Genomic DNA, 20,214 nt, shown 5'->3' on the forward strand with positions numbered 1-20,214 from the left:
CTTGCTTAAATAAGACCAGCAAGATCAGGCTAATAAATTGGTCTTTTCCCTTTGTATCTCAAAACCTTTCACTCATTAAGACTGATTTTGTGCCCAAAATTCTGTGTATTTCTTTATTCATGTTTCTCCCAGATAATAAGGCTCCCAGAACTGCAGTAAAGCAAGGGTCAATATTTATTTGTTGAATTAATGTTGTTCTTCAGCATGGAAAGTACCATCTGCATTTCCCTCTGTCCACATCACACTACAAATGGTCTGTGTCTGTCACAGGATGGAGCACCCAGACCTTACAAATACCGAGCACACCAGGACATGAGAGCATCACCCTGGGATAGCAAACATCCCCGGGGATGGACAATTTCCTCCTTTCCTGCCTTTCCAAGGCAGCACCTGAAAGGAAGCCTATAGAGCAAGTGAAACCTGAGTCTCCACATCTGGAACTCTGCTTGAGAGACGCAAAGAGGGACACAACCAGGCCAAAACTTGGCTCTTCTGGATGTGCAATGCCCAATGCCAGCGTCCAACAGCACTGCCATTGAGACTGGTGCAGTAAAACCAGCAGCAGGGAAGCGGGGATGGGGAAACCAGTCCATGCCTGGTTTATGAGAGTCCTCTGGAGAAGCCATCATCCCAAACCAGCACTGATGAGACTGGAGCAGGCCCCGCAGAGCAGTACTCGAAAAACTACAGCAGCATCTTTATTTTACACATAACCGTCAGTATAAAAAAGTTTATTACATAAGAGCTGTTTTGTTTACAATATATTATATTGCTTCAAGCCAATGCAAAAAGTCCATACATTATAGTTCTACTTTGTTTTAAATATATTATATTGCTTACATGGCACTGCCGCAGTGTATTTTTAATACACAACACTTTGCAAAACTGTAAGGCCAAAAATAATGCTGAATTGAGTAGTTCAGTTTTTAAATTAGGTAACATTTATTTATTTTTCTTAGGGAAAAGTCTAAATACATAATAGCAAAAATGTAAAAGGCAACTTTCCTTTGACTTAGACAAGCTAAATCTGCAGTCACTGAAATGATTCAGGTTAGCATCTAGGAGGTTTTCTGCTTGAATATTGTTACTTAATTTTTGGAAAATGTTATATTGCAGGTATATAATAAAAACAAATGCAGTTTAAACATAACCAAAGTATAGTACAAAACACCATCCAAAGCACTGAAAGAAGAAGCCTATATAATCATGCTATAGAAGTATTTATAAAACTTAAAAGGAGCAGTAAATATCAGCTCAGTGGTTTATAATGAAGCTAATAAAATTCCAGCCAGTAATCTTAACTGTAGTGAACAGCATTTTAACATCCCATCCATGAAAGGTTAATGAAGGCTATGAACTTTGTGTAACACGAACCATTTCAGATGTTGGAGTTCACCAGATATAATTGGATTCGGGTGGAGCGTGCCTCTCCTCTGCCTTTTTGGGTGAAGGCGTGTGCTGCCTGTGCTTGGTGCCGGCCGGCCTCAGGGCGCTCAGACCACTGGCTCCATACCCTGGAAAATTACCCAGCTCAAAAGAGAAGAAACCACAGAGGCAGCCTCGCGATGTGCTGCTAATATTTGAAGTGGGAATGGTCCCCCTGCTTGAAGAAAGACTTCGAGCTGCACCTCACACACATGTGGTCCCTTCCCCATTCTCCCCCTGGCTCTGGAAAGCGCAGGATGCTGTTGGGCAGGCTTAACCCAAAAAGATGGGGACCATCAGCCCTCTCAGGCTGTCACCCGGCTACAGATTCACACCTGCATAGCCCACAGCAGTGTGTACATCAGCCATGAGCCCCAGCGAGCACTATGGCTTGCCTTGAGCATCTTTTGGGTTCAACCTGCATTAGGCATGCAAACTTTGCTTTGTCTTATAGCAGGACAAAAAAAGAAAGAACAGCAGCAACAACAAGCATGTAGGGGGAAGAAAGTAGTCTGAAACAGGCTTAGCAGAGCTGTTTTTTGATGAAAGTAAAAACAAACAATAAATATGGAATTCGAAGTATTGTGTTGTCATTGTTTGTAGTGTCATTTATCCATTGCACTCCATAAAGCTCATATAAATGACTATGAAAACCTGAGTCCAAGGTTCAGTTTTCTTAACCACTTATTTTTAAGAAAATGTCATGACTGAGAAGCCATTCATTTGATATAAACATGAACTTTTTTAAGATGGTCCTTTCAAACTGTGATGTTCCCCATGTGAACTGCCATCCCACACAGACTTGAATGTGCCATTCAAGCCCCGTGTAGGCACTTAAAATGGAGGTAAATTTTACTCTGATGGTCTATTTTCAGTGTCTTTGCTGAATACAGAGAGTTTTGCAGTGCCAAATGCAGCAGGTTTGTGCCCAAACTCCACATAATGAAGGTTCCAAAACCTTAGAGCTAGCAATAATGTGAAACTACTTAATCTTCATTCATTGGTGCTCTGTATTTTGTTTTTGTTTTGCAGACATTTACTTCTTCAGTGCTGTTTATTCCTAGTACATAATTTTTTCACTTGCTATCTCAGTTCTTTAAAAACAAGAGTGTTATAGGAAGAAAAAGTGTGTATTGAACTTATGAATTGAAGTCTATCTTGATTTCCATGTAACCTTTTTTCTAACCATAGCTTATACTGATGGAATTTATCCTTCAGAGAACGACATAAATAGTTAAATACAGATCTACTAGCTAACAGCAGAAAAACAGACTCCCCAAATGTAATTTTTATGGCATAATTCATTTCAGTTATCTAATACTCAATTTTACTGAAACAACTACATATATTCTGATACATTTTAACATGATACACATCACAGGCATCAACAGCTTTTAATAAAAAAGATCATTCTGTTGATGCTGCCATGTAAGATTTACATTTCTTATGGCTAGATGATGCATTTTATAGCTGCAAAATATTGCAAAGTTTTTTATCATTACTACTGAATATATTAAATGTGAATAGTCTGCCAACAGTGCTTAAGATAAATGTTAATCCCTCATGGGAGAATGTACAGAATATCTCTTGAAGATTTGCTTATAAAGCCCTATTGCACATCAACTATAAAGTTAAGTCTGAATTTATTACTGGATATATACAACTGTATTTCAAATAATTTTATAGTGCTGTTTCAAATCCAGTGAAATGTTGCAACTGATGATCGGTTGCCTCATTAGATATCAAATAAGCACAACAGAAACTAATTTTCAGGACTTCAACCTTGCTTTGAGACAATATATTTCAGAGTCTGTGGAGCACAAATGGGGAAGAGTAGAAGAAAATATGAAAGATGGTAAGCTTAGATTTTGCATAAGCCTGCAAATTTTCCCTCAAGTTTCTAAAGAACACTTATTTTTTTGTACCTTTTAATGGGCTCTAAGATCTGACAGAGCTTTATGCATAAAAATGCCTATTTGATGCTTTAAAGCCAGCTGGGGAGTACTGAAGGACTTCCAACCTGCCCTGCACCACAGGTAGAAGACACAGGAGGTCACCCAGAGGCCTGGTTGACACAAGGCTCTAGATGTTCTGATACATAAAGAAAGGAAGGGCCAGTTTTGTAAAACAATTTTAAATAGTTCTGAGTTTTTTTTTTTGTTTTTTTTTTTTAAGTAGTTAGCATTATGGAGAATTGAAAGTCTCTTTTATTGTTGGGATTAAAGATGAAGAAAAAAAGATGAGTGAGGTACTACTGATGATGGTGGAAAGGCTCTGGAAGCCACCATTTTTGCATGGCATGTATAAACAGCCCCGGCACAGACTCGGGGGACTGGTTCTCACTTACGTTTATTGCAGTGCCTCCCGTGCCAGCCTTCCTTGCACTGGCACTTGTTGGGTTCAGTGCAGGTCCCGTACAGCCCACAGCTGGGCTCGCAGACAGCTGTAACAGAGAGGGCACATGTTGGACTTGGTGACATGGTTCCCCGTGCTCCTGACAACACGCTGCAGGTCTTGGTGTTGGCGGGGGTCCCCACAGAGAAGGCACAGGGGCAGCTCACCCCACCATGGCAGCGGCAGCTCCGGCCTGGCCACTGGCAGGGGGAAGCAAGCCCAGAGGCCGAGCAGGCCCTTGCCATCACGGGTGGTACAGGACACTGGCCCAGCACCATGCTCATAGGCGGCCAGCTGAGTGCTCCTGTCAGGTTTTAATGTCGCAACATCCCGGTGTTTCATTAAGCGTTTCTCTAGGAACATCTGTTATTGCTACACTGACACATTGCTGGTTTATAGGAGCCCAGAATGCAGACCAGACTGCGGGGAGGCTTTTGTAAAGATGTGTCTGGTTTCATAATTCCCCAAAGCCTAGTGTATGCTGTATGTCGAGGAAGTCAATTAACCTGAAATACTTTGACAACAAGCAGCTAGTGCTGCTGTCATGGAAGAGGTCCTGTGTGAGCTCGATGCTCCAGCAAGGACCAACTGAGCACTTTGGTACTTACGCTTTGAACACAGGTCTCCTTGGTAGCCTTTGGAGCACTTGCATTTATTCTTACCGGTACATTTACCTCCATTTCGACAGGGCTGATGGCATTTACCTAGAAATTGAAAACATGAAAACAAGGGGCTTACCCCCCAGAAGAGTCCCCCTGTACTCGTGATGGCTGTCTGAGAGGCCTGCCTTGTACCCAAAAAACTCATCGGGCTCTAGTGTAAATGTGATATTACACTGTAGATCTGTCAGGAGGACTCCAGCAGAAGTTTTTGCTCCCCATTTACATACTTTCTTTTGCTTTGAAAATAGCACAAGAAGGGAGCATGCCCAAAGCTCATGTATACAAGCAGCATTCACCTAGACTTGAACCACTGGGACTCTGCTGTGTCCCCATGCCACCAGTCAATGTCACCTCTGCTCTCCTCACCCTCCATGGGCGAGGAGGTTCCCCTTGGTGGTTGCAAAGTGTGGAATCCAGAAGAAAATCTGGTGGTGCAGTAGAAAGATTTTAAGCAATGGGAAGCTCAGGAACTGTCAGGTATGGCAGCCACTTGCAGAAAATAAGTAGATCGTCTGGGCCTGGCAGCTTGTGACAAGAGGCTGTGGAGGACCAGGATGCTGTGGGTGGTGCCATGAGGAATGTTGCATGCCATGGCTCAGAAACTAAAGGCACATTACAAAAATGTGCCCTTCTTTCCTGTTTGCCAAGAACAGATCATCATTGGTGACAGTAATTAGGATTGGCAGATATTTTTCAAGGCTTTTGGTCCGGAAATTACTTTCCCTCACATTCATACATTGCCAAAGGAAGAAGCTGGGTCTGACTATGTATGATGGTTTGCTTGGCCCTGACTCACCCAGGATGGAAGAGATCCATGCTGATGGAGCAGAGCCACATGCAAGTTCTGCTGGGCCTGATTCATGCCAAGAAGCCTCCAAGGGCCTTCCTCACACTTAACATGAAGTCCCCAGTCACGAGGTTTTCAGTCCCTTGTTAGAATTTGTCTGTATCATTTACCTAATTAAATCTCTAACATTTAGCACTAATACTGACCTAAGTTTGTGAGCAAACAAAAGCTGGAATCTGGGGCAGCAAACTTCCCTTCCCTTCCCTTCCCTTCCCTTCCCTTCCCTTCCCTTCCCTTCCCTTCCCTTCCCTTCCCTTCCCTTCCCTTCCCTTCCCTTCCCTTCCCTTCCCTTCCCTTCCCTTCCCTTCCCTTCCCTTCCCTTCCCTTCCCTTCCCTTCCCTTCCCTTCCCTTCCCTTCCCTTCCCTTCCCTTCCCTTCCCTTCCCTTCCCTTCCCTTCCCTTCCCTTCCCTTCCCCTTAGGATAGCAACAGAGACTTGCACACAATAATCTGAGCACCAGCACTCCTTCTTTCCACTGCTGGTGTGCTGTGGTGAAAACTTCAGGAAATGCACTCATCTCACGATCACAGACTGCCCCCTTGGGAACTAAACACCCCAAGGACTGCCTGCTGGGCTCTCAACCCCACCAGACTTCTGTGATGCATGTGTGCATTGTCAATATAAAAGAAACATTTGTTCCTGATGTGCATAATTATTTTAATAGCCCCAAAACAAGTTTATAACCAGTCAGAGGAACAAACTGTGCTAAGGAGAGTTTCTGCAAAAACACAATTTCCCTGCAGAAACTTCTGGAGAGGGAACCTGTAGGCCTTCTACTTTGTAGGCAATTGGATCTGGAGTAATGACTGAAAGGAGCAATGCTAAGGAAATCCAAGGAATTTTCCTAGTTCTTGAAATAAATCTGGAGAACATAGGTCAAGACATGCAATACAGACTTCCACAGGGAAGCATTAGGCAAGCATTTGACTCAGCACAGCTCAGTTAAATTCAGAGTAAAATATTTCCACAGAATGGAGGAAACTCTCTGCTATTAACTGAGAAATGAAAAGCAACAAAACAGTGGGTGACAAATGGAGGAGGAATCCAAAACAAAGTAAAACTCTCCGTTCTCAAACTGCAACACTAATTAGAGGCAATGCACAACTATAGCTAGAGAAAAAGTCTGGAAGACTGTGAATGCTTGCTAGTATGGTAGGCTGGGCCCAGTAAATTTCCCAAGAGTCCTGGAGAGTGATTCAACTGTCAGACAAGCACTCAAAATCTTTAAACAACACTGGGAAGAAGAAAAAAAAGAAAAAGAAAAAGAAAAAAAAAAAGAAAAAAACTTCTCAGTTTTATGAAGGTGGCTTTCTGCCTGTTGAAAAGTTTTCTCCGCTTGTTATTTCAAGACCCCCATGACTGAATGTAGCTGGCTCTGGATCTAAGAAAAGAGAAGGAGTTGTGTTTCCCCTCTGAAGTTTTTAAGCCTCATCTAGCATTTCTTGCAGTCCTCCACTGTTGTGCCGGTACTGGGGCAGTGCCCAGAGGTGGTAGCAGCCATCCATCACATACAAACAATTGCTGTCCAGCTTTACAAAAGACAAAGCAAGTGCAAAGCTTTCCTTGCTCTCATCAAAAGATCCCCAGTTTAGCTCTGAGCATCCTCTCAACCTGAACAACATTCTTTTGTACAGAAACTGGTTTACTGCTTGTATTTTAATTAATTTAATTGAATTTGCACAGGTAAGCCTTTGCAGGAAGCCAAAGTCAATTGCACCTGTTCCAAGCAGCAGTAGACAATGATGAGCTTTAGAGACCCAGGGACTGACCAATTAAATGGAGTGCCCTTCATTATACATTCTGCAATATCAGTTCTAAGGATTCTCCCCAACCCCAATAACCAACAACACTGGCATAAAATGACCTACTCCTTGAACTTTGAACCAAGCCTTACTCCTTATCTGAGAAGTATCAACATAGTTGACTTTCTGGGGAAGGAAGGAAGAAATGACATTCTATCAGTGTCACATATGAACTCGATATAAACAAAGGTAAATTCAGTAGAAACTCACTCTGTTGTTCTTGGTGACACCTGATCTGAATTAATAGCAAAGGGCCATCTTTGTTAATAATTTCATAAAAATACAGCTTTACTGCTTCTATTTGGCTCAGATTTTGATCAGGTAAAAACGAGTTGCAAAATACCTTGCAATGCATAGAAATATGGTGAAACATTTGCATACCTTTTATCTACACTTAAATACTGTGCAAAATGTAGGTCCTAAGGTATCTGTGTCCTTTCTTTGCATAGTAATTAATGTATTGTCCCGTATTGGCTGACAACGTGTTAGTTTATTCCCATATGTTTCCAAGTCTTTGCTGCTAGGCACTTCGTCACTGCGAGAGAGCCTGTCTCTACTGATGCATACAAAGGAATTACCTCATACACATCCCAGGCCAAATGCTGCTCTCTGTGCTCCTGTGATGGCTCTTTGAAAGTCAGTGGGATTATATACAACAGAAAGGTAAGGAAGCTCCACACACTGTGTCCTGGCAGAAGCTTTAAGCCCAGAATGAACAATGTGGGTGTATGTCCCCAAAACCCAAATGCTCATACTCCATTCAAGTGTGGGCATCTATAGGATTAATCCAATTTAACAGAGTGGTGAGAAAACTCTTCTTTTAGCAAGATCAAATGCCTGACAGCTGACCTCCCAGGTCTGTTCCAGCCTGGCCACATCTCCACCCCCAGCTTTACACAGCACACTTAGATCAGCCATGAGCTAAAATATTTTCAATTGCTTTGATGCTAAACTTCTGAAAATAGCAAGTCTTTTGATGTTTGCGACTCAGATTTTCAAGTTGCCATGTGAATGCAACTTAATACATTAAGTGAAAGTTCTCAGCTCTTACGGTTCAGTCCTCCCTTTTCCACAAATCCATCCACTCCACGTTTATCACAGCCCTTTTAGAGGCATGGGCTTAAACCTAATCTGCTGTGCACAAGTGTGAATTGCTGCAACTTTTGAAAACAGCTGCCCCGCATGGACTTGGGGCAACAGTGCATCAGTCTGCCACAGCGGAGTGCTTGCATACCTACGTTTCGAAGGTAGTCACCAAGCCCAGTTACTAGTGAAACCAGAACAAGGTAGGGGGTGAGGCAGTCTAGCAGTGAGTCAAACTTATCAGTAAGGGTCTCACTTGGAGGCACCTGGCTCTCTGGGGATCCCAACCAGTAGAGGCAGGCAATGCTCGATAATTTAGACACTGACAACAGAATAAGTTGATGTAAGGAAAAGCATGCACATGGAGATGCTACTCACTGATTTCGCATTGGTCTCCTTCAAATCCTGAAGGACAAATGCATTTTCCCAGATAGAAGCATGTTCCTCCATTGAAACAGGTTGTTGTACAATTTGCTGAAACAAATAAAACAGGAATGAACTAAATTGCTAATATGAACTCAGTCTGACTTGCCTTTAATGTTTTCTGCTGCTCACCCTAAATAAACATTGAGTAGGTTTCAAAAAGTTGCATTAAAACATTTTCACCTGGTTTACAAAGAAAGACTGAAGTGCAGATTTCCTACATAATGTTTTACAGGGACACACGTGCACACACGTCCATAGAAAGAGACAAACAAGTGAACAATACAGCAATGAGATTCCCAAGGACAGGTTGTGTTACATCTTCATCAATCCTCATGTGTGGAGCTCACTGAAGGATCAAGTCATTATTGCTATTGAAACTGGTCATGTGTGGTATAAAGAGCACAATCTAGGACTGGAAGTCACTTCCACAAGAAGATACTTCATCACAGCTCTTAATTAATGCCATGGGAGATTTGAGGTTTAACAGGAAACCTTTATAAATTTTTGCTGTGTGGTGACATAGATACAAATGCTGTCCCTCTCACTTGCTAAATTACTTACATTGTGTTGGATGTGACTTTTCACCAAACATCTGAGATTCACATTAATCTCGGGTTAAACTTTCTTCAAGACATTGGAAGAATTTCATTGAAATATTGAAATATTTTCACTTTGGAAATATTTTCAAAATGCAGTAAAGGTCTCAGAAAGAGCTACATACAAATCAGAAGGATTTTGACTCCAGCAGTTTGTACAAACATTTCTTAAGGCCTAGGAATATTCCCACTATTTTGCTGGAAAGACTACACGGACCTTTTGCATTTGCTCTCTACTTCATGTAGTTGCGCAACAACAAAAGCAATGTGGTGTTCTGCAAACTTCTCCGCCATGAGCAGGTCAGTGGTATTTCTGCAGCAAACCACTTGGTTTTCTCTATGTAGTCACTTGCAGTGTTCCAAATTACTGTTCTAAACAACTGATTGCTCCTTTTTATCCCTGAGCCACAGTGCAGCAACAACAACAGAAGATGAATAGACCATTTTTTGTATGTGTGTGTGTCTAGATGCAGCAAATTAGTGTACTAACTAATTAGTAAAACTAATTCTACTCCAGGAAACCAAAGTTCAAATACAGATCACTTATTTTCCTAAGTGAATTTTGTGGTAGGTCCCATGGCTCTCAGTGGGTCAGCTAAAGAGATTACCTAAATTACCCCTCACTCAGCTGGCAGGTACGGATGCCTGCACATGTAGCTGCAAAAGCATTGTGTGCCCCTGTGTGCTTCCTGCAGCTCTTAGCCTCAGGAAGAATCGTGAAATTATGTCCTGTAAAACTTACTTCACCGCTTGGTTGCCTTTCCAAAAGGCACTCCTAGAAGGAAATTAGCACGGGGAGGAATGAGCATCCACAGGAGGTGGCACCCAGGGGTTTGGCTGCAGTTACCTTTGTCGCAGTTGATGCCATAGAAGCCGGGGGGGCAGATGCACAAGCCAGGGGTGATACAGAGCCCACCGTTCATGCAGCGAGGAGCACACAGCGCTGACGAGCAGGAAGAAAAGGAGAATCATCACTGGTGTGACTGGGAATGTGCTCAGAGGTGTCAGCAATTTAGTGGGGTTCCCAGGCAGGCTCTACAATGAACTCTTCCCTCCTACCACTCCATACCTGTGCATAAGCACTGCTACATAATTTAGGGGAGGGGAGGCTCTAGTGTGGCCTGGTTTGATGACCAGACTGTCCTGCATGCTTCCTCTCAATTCTTTCCAGAGCCCCTGCTCTCTCCCAAGATTCCTCTGCAGTCGTGGCCACCCCACGAGGCCCTTCCAGGGAGGCATGTCAGGCAGCAATATTTCATTTCGTGGTTGCCCACAATTGGTACATGCTGCGAGGCTGCGTCCATAAGAGAGAGTTCAAAAGTGCCTGGACATGGGGCCAAGTGGGGGCACAGGATCATCCATCTTGTGAAATTTTTGGTGCTGTTCCTGGCATGGCTTTGTCCTTGGCTGCCCGGGCACAGCCCTGGGGCGAGCAGCAGCCACGGCTTCCTCCCAGCCAGGAGTTTGGAGGTTTTTGCTTTGGAAGCTAGGAGAGTTTATTAAACATGCAAATGCAAACTGTGTCATGCCAGTTGGCCTCCAGGCCAAAGAACAGTCCCTGACCCTTTGTATTTAATATTTCGGATGCAGCCAGAGCATCTGGGAACTGAGAGGAGAATGACATTGAAGTAGGATGCCCACAGGGGGGGGTTGCTCCATCTCAGGCCACCCTGGCGAGGGTCTCCCACTGGTGGAGGAGGAAAGAAGAAACAGAAAGAAGAGCTACTTTCCTCACCAAGTCACACCAATGTCCTGTGTCCTGGCCCCTCACTCTTGGAAATGTTATTTGGAGCTATTAGTCACTAATAGAAGGAAAAAGGAGACTCTTTCCTTCATCTCCCTATCTTCATTGTCGGTCTGTCTCCAAATTAGATCTTATCTCCAAATAAACCAATGCAGAACAAAAGTCCCATGCTTTGTTTTCCAGCTAGTCCTTATTAGCAGAAGAATTTTATTTAATCTTTTTTGCCAGATGGATTCTCTGTGATTAAGGACCCCTTAACAATTGTGTCAGCTTTTGTTAAAAACAATCCCTTAGCAAGAAATCATCTTTTTTTTTTTTTTTCCTGAACAGTTTGTGTTTCCATTAGAACATGGATCATAACAGTAATTCACTTACATATGTGGACTCAAAATGTATGAAAACTTAAAAATAGGCCGTTCATATTTTTAGGAGTGGCTACAATGCACTAGCTACAGTTTTGTTGAGATTATTGTAAAGAAGAGAGTTGAGAAGATTTTTTTAAGTTACCTTTCTCGCAGTGAGGCCCATAAAATCCATCCGGACATTCACAGACATGTCTCTCGTTGCAAAACCCTCCATTTCTGCATCCTCCTGGACACTCCGCTTCATAAAATATAACAACAATCTTAGTTGGATATTTCATACTTCAGCTGTTGCTCAACTTTCCCTAGTACCAATATACACCTTTGATAATAATGACAAAAATATTTGCTGACAGACAGACAAATGCTGGCCAAAGTGGAGATTCACCTTTCCTCAAACGAAATTGTTTCCCTTTGTGTTCATCTACAAATACGGGTTTGATCATGTGTGCAGACACATGCACGATGTGCTCGTTGGCGGATCACGCACATCTATCGCTCTGCTGTTCTGCAAGTGAATGAGCAACGTGGGTGCTCTGCACACCCTAGCCCCATTTTCTCCACGTGGAAAGAAGCAGGCAGCTGCTGCGGGACCTGCATTACTGCTCAGACCTCCCCCAGCATGCGGGGCTGGTCTCAAGTTCTGCAGCCTGAAGTTGGCTGCACTGCAACTTGCATTGCATTAATTGCTACATCTGTTGCTCCTAAGGTGGCAAAGTGATGAAATCTGTCTTCAAATGAAAGAGTCAGCTTCAAGGCTAGATGAAAGAAGGCCAGAAAGGAAGATGAAAGCATTCCTGCACAGTGATCCTGTATCATCATCCAACTCTTATTCACATCTCAACTATTGATCAAACACTGGTTAAAGCGTTTAGCAACACTGGCTGGATTACACAAGGAAGAGAAATACATCTGGGTATCATCACCATCCTCAAAACACTGGAGTCCATCAAACAAGAGGCAAAATGAACCCAGTGGAACTCCACAAAAACACAACTGCCAGGCAGAAAAGCAATTCCTCAAAAATGCCTTCCCAGATATCCCACAGAAAAGAAGGAAGGCAGGAGGGGATGCCTACTCCCATTAGAAAATGTATGTCACTTGTGATCAGTGGGACCAGGGCCATGAGGCAGCTCTAGCAGAGTAGGCACGACCTTCTCCTGTGGATGCTATACTGCACGACACTCCGAATGACCAGGTTCAAAAAATTCTGAGGTAAGGTAGATCTTCACTCAGATACTGCAACCTATTCAACCCAAACTCAAAGATCACCCATTAGACTGCAGTTGGATGTAATTTTGGCACTGTGCTTTTTTATCCTTTGGTCTAGCAGTGCTGTAAACAAAAGTAGCTGGTGACACCTGCCAACATCATCATTAACTGCTTAACATCTTTGTTGGTGCCATGGACAGTGGGAACGAGTGCACCCTCAGCAAGTCTGCCCATGCCACCCACCTGTGTTGTGTGGTCGACGTGCTGGAGGGCAGGGATGCCATCCAGAGGGACCTGGGCAGGCCTGAGAGCTGGGCCTGTGCAAACCTCATGAGGTTCAACAAGGCCAAGTGCAAGGTCCTGCAGCTGGGCCAAGGCAATCCCAAGCACAAACACAGGCTGGGTGGGGAATGGATTGAGAACAGCCCTGAGGAGAAGGACCTGGGGGTGTTGGTTAACGAGAAGCTTGACATGAGCCAGCAATGTGTGCTTGCAGCCCAGAAAGATTCTTCAAACCGTAACTTAACACAAAGGAAAACATAACCCTGGACTTAAATACATTTGAATTATTCTGCCTCTTCCTAATAGTTATCAGGTGACATATCCATCAGCTATGGCTATGAGCAGTATTACTTTCTGCCACACTCAGGTAATATTGCTCTCTTCACTGGAATATGAAGGGTAACCCCAAGACTACACAGAAGGTAAGAACATCTGATGTATCATTCAGGTGGCTGGGTGCTATGTGCAACTGCGAAACAGACAGGAAGGAGAGAGGATAGAAGGGGTAATTTTAAAATACTCTTCCATCTAAGGCCATAGATACACAGGGAAAAAAAAGTGTTACTTTAAAAGTAAATCTGTTTGCAGTGGCATTAATAATAGTAAGGGCTTCGTAATCTTATTTGTTCTAACAGTATACTCTAGGACTCTTTCTGGAAATGTTTCTCCCTTTGTACCAAATGCAGAGCTGCTATTCATTACAGAAAATGCATGCTTAAATACATGCCATTTCAAACAGAAAAATAGGAAAACACAATTTTTTGTGCGGTCACCTCTGAGCCACAACAAAGCCTCTCTTCTCCCACAAAATTGCTGCCTCACTCTGCTCACTTCCTCTGGTGGGGGCCCCTCTGGCTGGCCACGAAAGACTGGAAACAGTGACTCGGGGCCCAGGCAGGAGGAATCTGAGCTCCTCACCACAAACGGCAGCTTTCAGAGGGAGGAAACTCACCCTTACACTAATACAAACTGGTAGGAACATCCTCGTCCTTTGCAGTATCTGTCCCAAAATGCTGCGGCGTCCACCTCATTGGACATAGAGCAGCAATGGGAGCTACCCCAGTATGAGCTGGGGTGAGATGTCTCCTCCTCTGCCCACCTCTACAGTTTGTAAAACCATCCTTGTGCCTCTCAGCTGGCTCAGGGTCAGTGACTGCCCTCAGCTTTCCTGAGTTTTATGATGCAATACGCCTAAATTTTGAATTTTATTTATTTATTGTACCAGAATTGTAATAATAAAAATAATTAAAGCACGGAAACCATAGCTCAGATGAATGCTGCTAAGACACTGAGTTTGGAGCCTTTCCAGGACAAGCCACGATGCAGACCTGTAACTGCTGTCTCTATTAGATTACCCCAACACTATTTCCAAAGTTTATTAAGTTCAGTATCTTTGGACTGAGCTGGCAATGAAAAGGCATTAAATGTTCTGTGCTGTGTTTACATCAGGAACAACTTTGTGCTCAAGGTCTGATTGTTTTTACTTCCATTCGGCCCCCATTTTCCTTCCTCTTCCTCTCCCTACTTCTCCCCCCTCCCCTGCTTTCCCTGGGCTAATTGGCAGCAGCAAGGCTTCAAAGGAGATGCAGCCTGGCTATTCAGGTGCAGCGAGCTTTCAAAGAATAAACAGCTCCTGCTCCTGCTGCTTGCTCTTTGAAGCCACACTCCAGCCAATTATCTCAGAGAAAAGAGCGCAGGGAAGAAAGTGCAGTACTGGGAACAGAGGTTTAATAGGAGAAGAATAAAAATATCACTCTTTGTACGTCAGCTGTGCCATGGGTTAATTTGATACAATTGCACACGGCAAGGGATAACTGCCTGATCTTGGATATGGATTTTTTCAATCTCCACAGCCTCAGTTCAAAGTGATAATTACAGCTGTTCATGATGTATCAAATGAATCCAGAAAGTCTTATTACATACTGTCTATAGTTCATAGATTGGCTGATTAAACATGTTTCCTGCTTTCCAAGTAAACACCGCAATAGCTTCATGGTGCCCTTCCTCTATCGATGCATCTTGTGTGTGCTTCTTGCTTGGTGCTTGCAAATACTGAGGACCAGCTTCCATCACCTTCCCTGAGTGATGCTTTACTATGCAAACAATTCTATCAAAATTAAATCAACAACACACATAGTAAAGTGTTAATAAAAGAAGAGGGAATTTTCTTATTGCCTCAAGTGTCTCATAAACTTTGTAATTATCAGACCAGCAACGCAACCTGCTGATGAGGCTGGTGAACAATGTAGTATCCCAAACCAAGACGTTGCCATCTTGAGCTCCAGAGGAGGTAAGCCAACTTTTGCAAAAATTCTCTGATTTTTGCTTTTTTGATTCAATTGGGATGTGCAAGTTGAGATTTAAAGGAATGTTGAACTACGACACCAAACAGTGTTACCTGAAAACAGTGTCCCCACTACAGATCCCAGAAGTTAAGTCCTCAAAATTATGTCATTTCTGAAAATGTGAGCATCAGCTTTTTTTTCCCATAATACTGACTCTCCTCCAAATGCTTCAAATCATTTACTGACATTTGCTTCTCATATGATCCATTTCTATCAACATCCTTGAAATGATGAGCTGTGAACAGGAGGAGGAATGCCTCCAACCCAGTCTGCTAAGGGAGATGTAGTTCACAGTAAGAAAAAGCTTAGTAAACACATAGTAAATGAACAGCAAATGCAAATGAGCTGCAAACCTACACATAGAGCCAGAACAGCCTGGAATTCATAGCTTTTGCTACACATTGTGTGACCACATTATTATCCTGAATGATTATTATCCTGAATGAAAGAGAAGAAAGTTAGGTGACCTGGTCTAACAGTTTTTGTCATGTCCTCATTAGTGTTACCTTGCTGACAGGTCTTAAAGAAGATGGCGTTCTGAGGGGTCTGGAGAATGATATTGCCTTCTGAGTTCATTATGATCACATTGACTTCAAATGCAGCCACCCCATCTTGCTTGCCGAGGCAAGGAAATCCAACCTGGACAACTTACAGGACAACAATAACAACAGTATTCATATTTACATGCATATCTACAAAAGCATACATTGAAATACTAGAGATAATAAGTATTTACAGATAAGCTTTAGAGTCACCTTGTGCACAGACACCTGCAGGGCTGGAACAACTGCAGCACGGGAGGCAAGCCTGGGTTGCTTTGCTGACACAACCCCAACAGTCTGCAGCACAGACACTGATCTTAAGGCAAACATACTTCTGCCTGCAGACAGGGCAGTTACTCATGGAGGTATCTAAGGATACTATTTTCAAAGCCACTAAAATGAGCCAGAAGCCTATATTTAATTTTCTAAGCTGCCTTGATCTCTTCTGAGCCTCACTTGTATGGGCTGTCACATAACTTCTCCAAAAAGATCTCATGCATTTTTATTTTTTTTAAAGCTGCTTTAGGTATGTTTTGCTGTTACAGATCTTGCAATTAAAAATACTTAAATAAAATACTTTTTTAATCAAAACTTTCTCCATAATATGCTGGCAAGACAGTGCACTTAATAAATAAGATTGTGGGTGCAAGTATTTAAAATAAATAGAGGAACATCACTATGACAGAACTTGTTAAGTGTAGCAATATTCGGAGATTGCCTTTCCAGGAAAAGTATTCAAGCACTTTTAAACTACAAAGAGTCCAAGGAAATAATTAAGGCCAGTAAATCTGGAGTATTTTAATGAGGAAGCAAGCCTGATACCTCAGAGCTCTGGAATGCTCCGCTGTGATGGTCACAAGTGATCTCAAATAATCTTCAGATGAAATGATTGTGTCATTTCTTCAAAATTGGCTCTTTCTAGCTCATTTAAAAATTAGATCCAGCTAATAGAGATTGTTTATTCATTTCTTCTGAAGCTGGCCTGAGGTTTCAGAACAAAATGTAGAGCTAACAGCCTTACATTTGGTTTGTTTTAAATTGCTTGTTATGAAAATGTCGCATGTAATAATCAGACAATTTTTGTTATTTTCTGCCTTGGTATAATACCTTGCAATAATTATTGCTGAAACACATTCTGCTTCTGGTAAGTCCTATGGACTGAACAGTCTGTTGCAGTTTTCATTATAAAGCAATTTCATTGCTGAAGTGCCTTTACACTGGTCTTTTAAAAGACCATTACGAAAAGCATGTAACCATGTGGTAAGAAAAAAAAACCTCTTACAAGGGATAAAAAGCAGTTTAAATGCAGCGAACTTCTCAAACTGCAGTAACCTCCTCATAGCTTAAGTGCAGGACATAATTCAGTGCTTGTATGAGGATGTGTGTGACTTAGCTGAACAAATTGCTGTGGGGATGAAGGCACAGGAGAAATTCCTAGACTTCATTGCATCAGTAGCAAAACCCCAATCTGCCTGGAGATTTGACAGCAAATGACATCAGCCTGTAGGTTTAAGTGCCCAGGGCAAGGACCAGTCATGCATCTGAAGTTGAAGGGGACAGGTCAGAAACCCTCCAGCACTCCCCAAACTGGAAGTGTCCATATTTTTGAACTTTCCACGTGCCCGAACTCCTCAGCACACAAAAATGCATTAAAGGCCCTCCTGACTGAGCTCCGTGGTGGCTCACATTGCATTTGTCCCACCACAGAATTGCCCCTTTTGCACATTTACACTCCTGCCTCCCATGGAGTGCTCACAGAAGTGAGGAAAATTTAACTGATTCCTAACTGTGGAGTGAGCAGAGATGCTGCTGGGGAAGGTACCAGGCATGCCAGCTCATGTGGAGCCACATTGGCACCAGCATGGTACTTGTGTGGTGCTTGAAGTTAATCACTGCCACCATCAAAAATGCCTGACTTGGTTTTGAACTTGCTGACTTTTGTTTGAACCACTGGATCTTTGTAGGTGTTCCCTTGTGAAATGAGCAGTCTTTTGTCATTGAACAGATATCTACTTGCTCAAGGCTTCTCTCAAACACCTCTTTTTGGCTAAGCTGAGTAGTCTTAGTTCTTTAAACTCTCACTGAAAGGCATCTTCTTCAGCCCTCTTACCATATATCAATATTGTACCGTGTGGCTAGGTTTAACAACCCTAACCCACGTAGCAATACTGGGATGCGGGGATAGGATTTTCAAAGGAGTCTAAGGAACCTGAGTGATTTAAATCCAGTTTAAATTGCTTCACTATTTTTATAGCATTTATTTATTTAAGTCAACTTACAAGCAGCATAAAAAAAAGCCTTCACACCAGTGGCTCATTGCTAAATACTGAACATGCTTGGAATACTCTGCATGTACCAATTATCAATTGCTGTTAAAGACCAGATGCAGTATAATGCCACACAGGACTTCAACACAGCTGATATATCCTAAGTACAGCAGTGCACTGCTCACTGTCTGCATAAGGGAACACCGTGGACATACCCGTATTAGTCCTGGAACTGAGCTACCAGCACCACAGACAGGGTAAGTCCATCTCGGTTTCAATCAGACCTCCCATCGTGATGGTTACCAGACCTTCTGCTGGAACTAGGAGATCTCATCCCTGGCCTCCCTGCATTTGTAGATTAGATGTTTTCCTAAACACAGTCAGTCAGGGGTCATTTTGATCTAGCCTCTCTAGATAGTTAAAAATTAAAGGAGAAACTAATTTATATTAGAGGATGCTGAGTGCACAGCCTTCCACATTTCTCACCTGCTTTATATGGAGATGGAAATAATCTTAATGCTTAATATGAATTTCACCTTCCTGACTGACTTCTTGGTTACTTTGAGTCAATGTCTGTATTTGCAAACTTATTGGGCTTGCAATCAATTAAATTGCAGCAATTATGATATGAATATTATAACACTCTTCAATGAAATCCATTTTCAACACCACTAAAGTTTCACATACATTAATTTTATGTAAAAATTTTGCACTATTTTCTGCTGGTTTATCTACATACAAAAGCTTCGTGTGACTTGGCTCAAGCAAAATATGCTGCTGTAGTCAGGCAAGGCACTCACGCTGTTCATTGTCAAGCACCATGACAAGCATTTCTTTAGCAATAAAATTCAAAACTTCTGTTAAAAAGAAGGTGTGTAGACTTTACTGGCTGTGGGATATTTTTTACAGGAACAAAATTTATAATACCAACAGCACAAACCTGATGCTTTATGAGGAACTGTTCCGAGCAGAGGGATATTTATAGTTGGATCAGCCATTATGCCTTTATCCAAAGAGCGCAGAGACAGGAACTCGTAGAAGTACTCAGCCTATGACAAAAGACATGAGAAATCATTATGTGTTTTAATTGCATTCACAGAAGCAAACCATTTAGCACATAAGCTACAGCAGAAAAATACTACACTTTCATTATGTCATTCACTGGATTTGTTTTAATTTTTTCCACAATTGCTTCTTTACCTAAGCATAGTTTTCTCTCATCTCAGAAATTGCAAATGACCATACAGTAAAATCCAATACCTGGATAACAGCAAGGAAAATAGCATGCATATGGCAAATTAATGTTAATCAGAGAATCCATTTTTTTTACAACCCACACCTTTCATCTAAACACTGAAAATAAAAATTAAAAAAAAGTATGAACACTGGGCTACTTCTTAAAGCTGTTTTTTTTTTTTTTTTTTTTTTTTTTGTGCAGAATCCCCCTGGAACAGCTGGTGAGCCTGGACAGCCTGCCTTGTGCTTCGTTCCACCAGATCCTGGCCTCTCTGTTAAGTCACCTGCTCAGTCTTTCTTCGTATTTGCTACAAAGTGGGATTCCTCCTGCCTTGTGTCATGCATCTGCAGTGTAGATGTGCACACTGTGTACACCTGAGGTGTTTGCATCTTAGCAGGGCACTTGAGGCTTCCACGGCTGTTAATGGAGTTGGGCATTCCCACAGCACAGCTGCAGGTGCACAGATCAAGTGGAAACAAACCTTTTCCCTAAAGTCAGGCTTTTCATTTACCTGAAACATGTACGATTATAGGTAGCTTTAGCTGCTGCTCTCAGAAAAATACTTGAATCCTTAGCATGGGAACTGTCAAAAAAGTATTTTCATACAGCAACTTATTAATAATATACAGTGTTGCTAAACCTGTCTTTTATCTAGGACTGTGAAGTAAAGAGAGATTAAAGCCAAAATGTTATGAGAATTTTGGGCCAATAAATGGCAGTTAGTTCTCCTATGAGATGGCAGTCAATGTCCTTAGCCAGAAGGCTGTTCTTTTTCTCTCGTAATAACCAGTTTCCATAGCACGGACTTACTGGAGAGAGACCAGTGAATAGCCACAACAATGACTAGAGGGATTGGAGCACCTGACATATAGAGAGAGGCTATTCTATCTCGAGATCATCTCATCTCAGGTCATCCTCAGACCTTCTGTGATTCTGTGTTAACTTGAGCAGAAGCCCTGTCAGAGGCACCATACTCCTTTGGTGGCAC

The 20,214-nt window shown here is 42.4% G+C and overlaps 1 protein-coding gene across 1 annotated transcript in view; it reads right to left on the reverse strand.

Annotated features, from left to right (window-relative positions):
* Positions 1-721: 721 nt before the first annotated feature.
* WIF1 (WNT inhibitory factor 1) overlaps positions 722-20,214 on the reverse strand; it is a 39,781-nt gene continuing 20,288 nt past the window's right edge. The window contains exons 3-10 of the mRNA XM_032199324.1: positions 18,930-19,038; positions 15,687-15,827; positions 11,487-11,582; positions 10,083-10,178; positions 8,592-8,687; positions 4,428-4,523; positions 3,773-3,868; positions 722-1,514 (exon numbers count right to left, since the gene is read on the reverse strand). Coding sequence (XP_032055215.1) covers positions 1,393-1,514; positions 3,773-3,868; positions 4,428-4,523; positions 8,592-8,687; positions 10,083-10,178; positions 11,487-11,582; positions 15,687-15,827; positions 18,930-19,038 — 852 coding nt within the window. The 3' untranslated portion in view covers positions 722-1,392. The remainder of the gene's footprint in view (positions 1,515-3,772; positions 3,869-4,427; positions 4,524-8,591; positions 8,688-10,082; positions 10,179-11,486; positions 11,583-15,686; positions 15,828-18,929; positions 19,039-20,214) is intronic.

The sequence above is a fragment of the Aythya fuligula genome, chromosome 1 (assembly GCF_009819795.1).
Source record: "Aythya fuligula isolate bAytFul2 chromosome 1, bAytFul2.pri, whole genome shotgun sequence".
In the NCBI taxonomy this organism is placed as follows: domain Eukaryota; kingdom Metazoa; phylum Chordata; class Aves; order Anseriformes; family Anatidae; genus Aythya; species Aythya fuligula.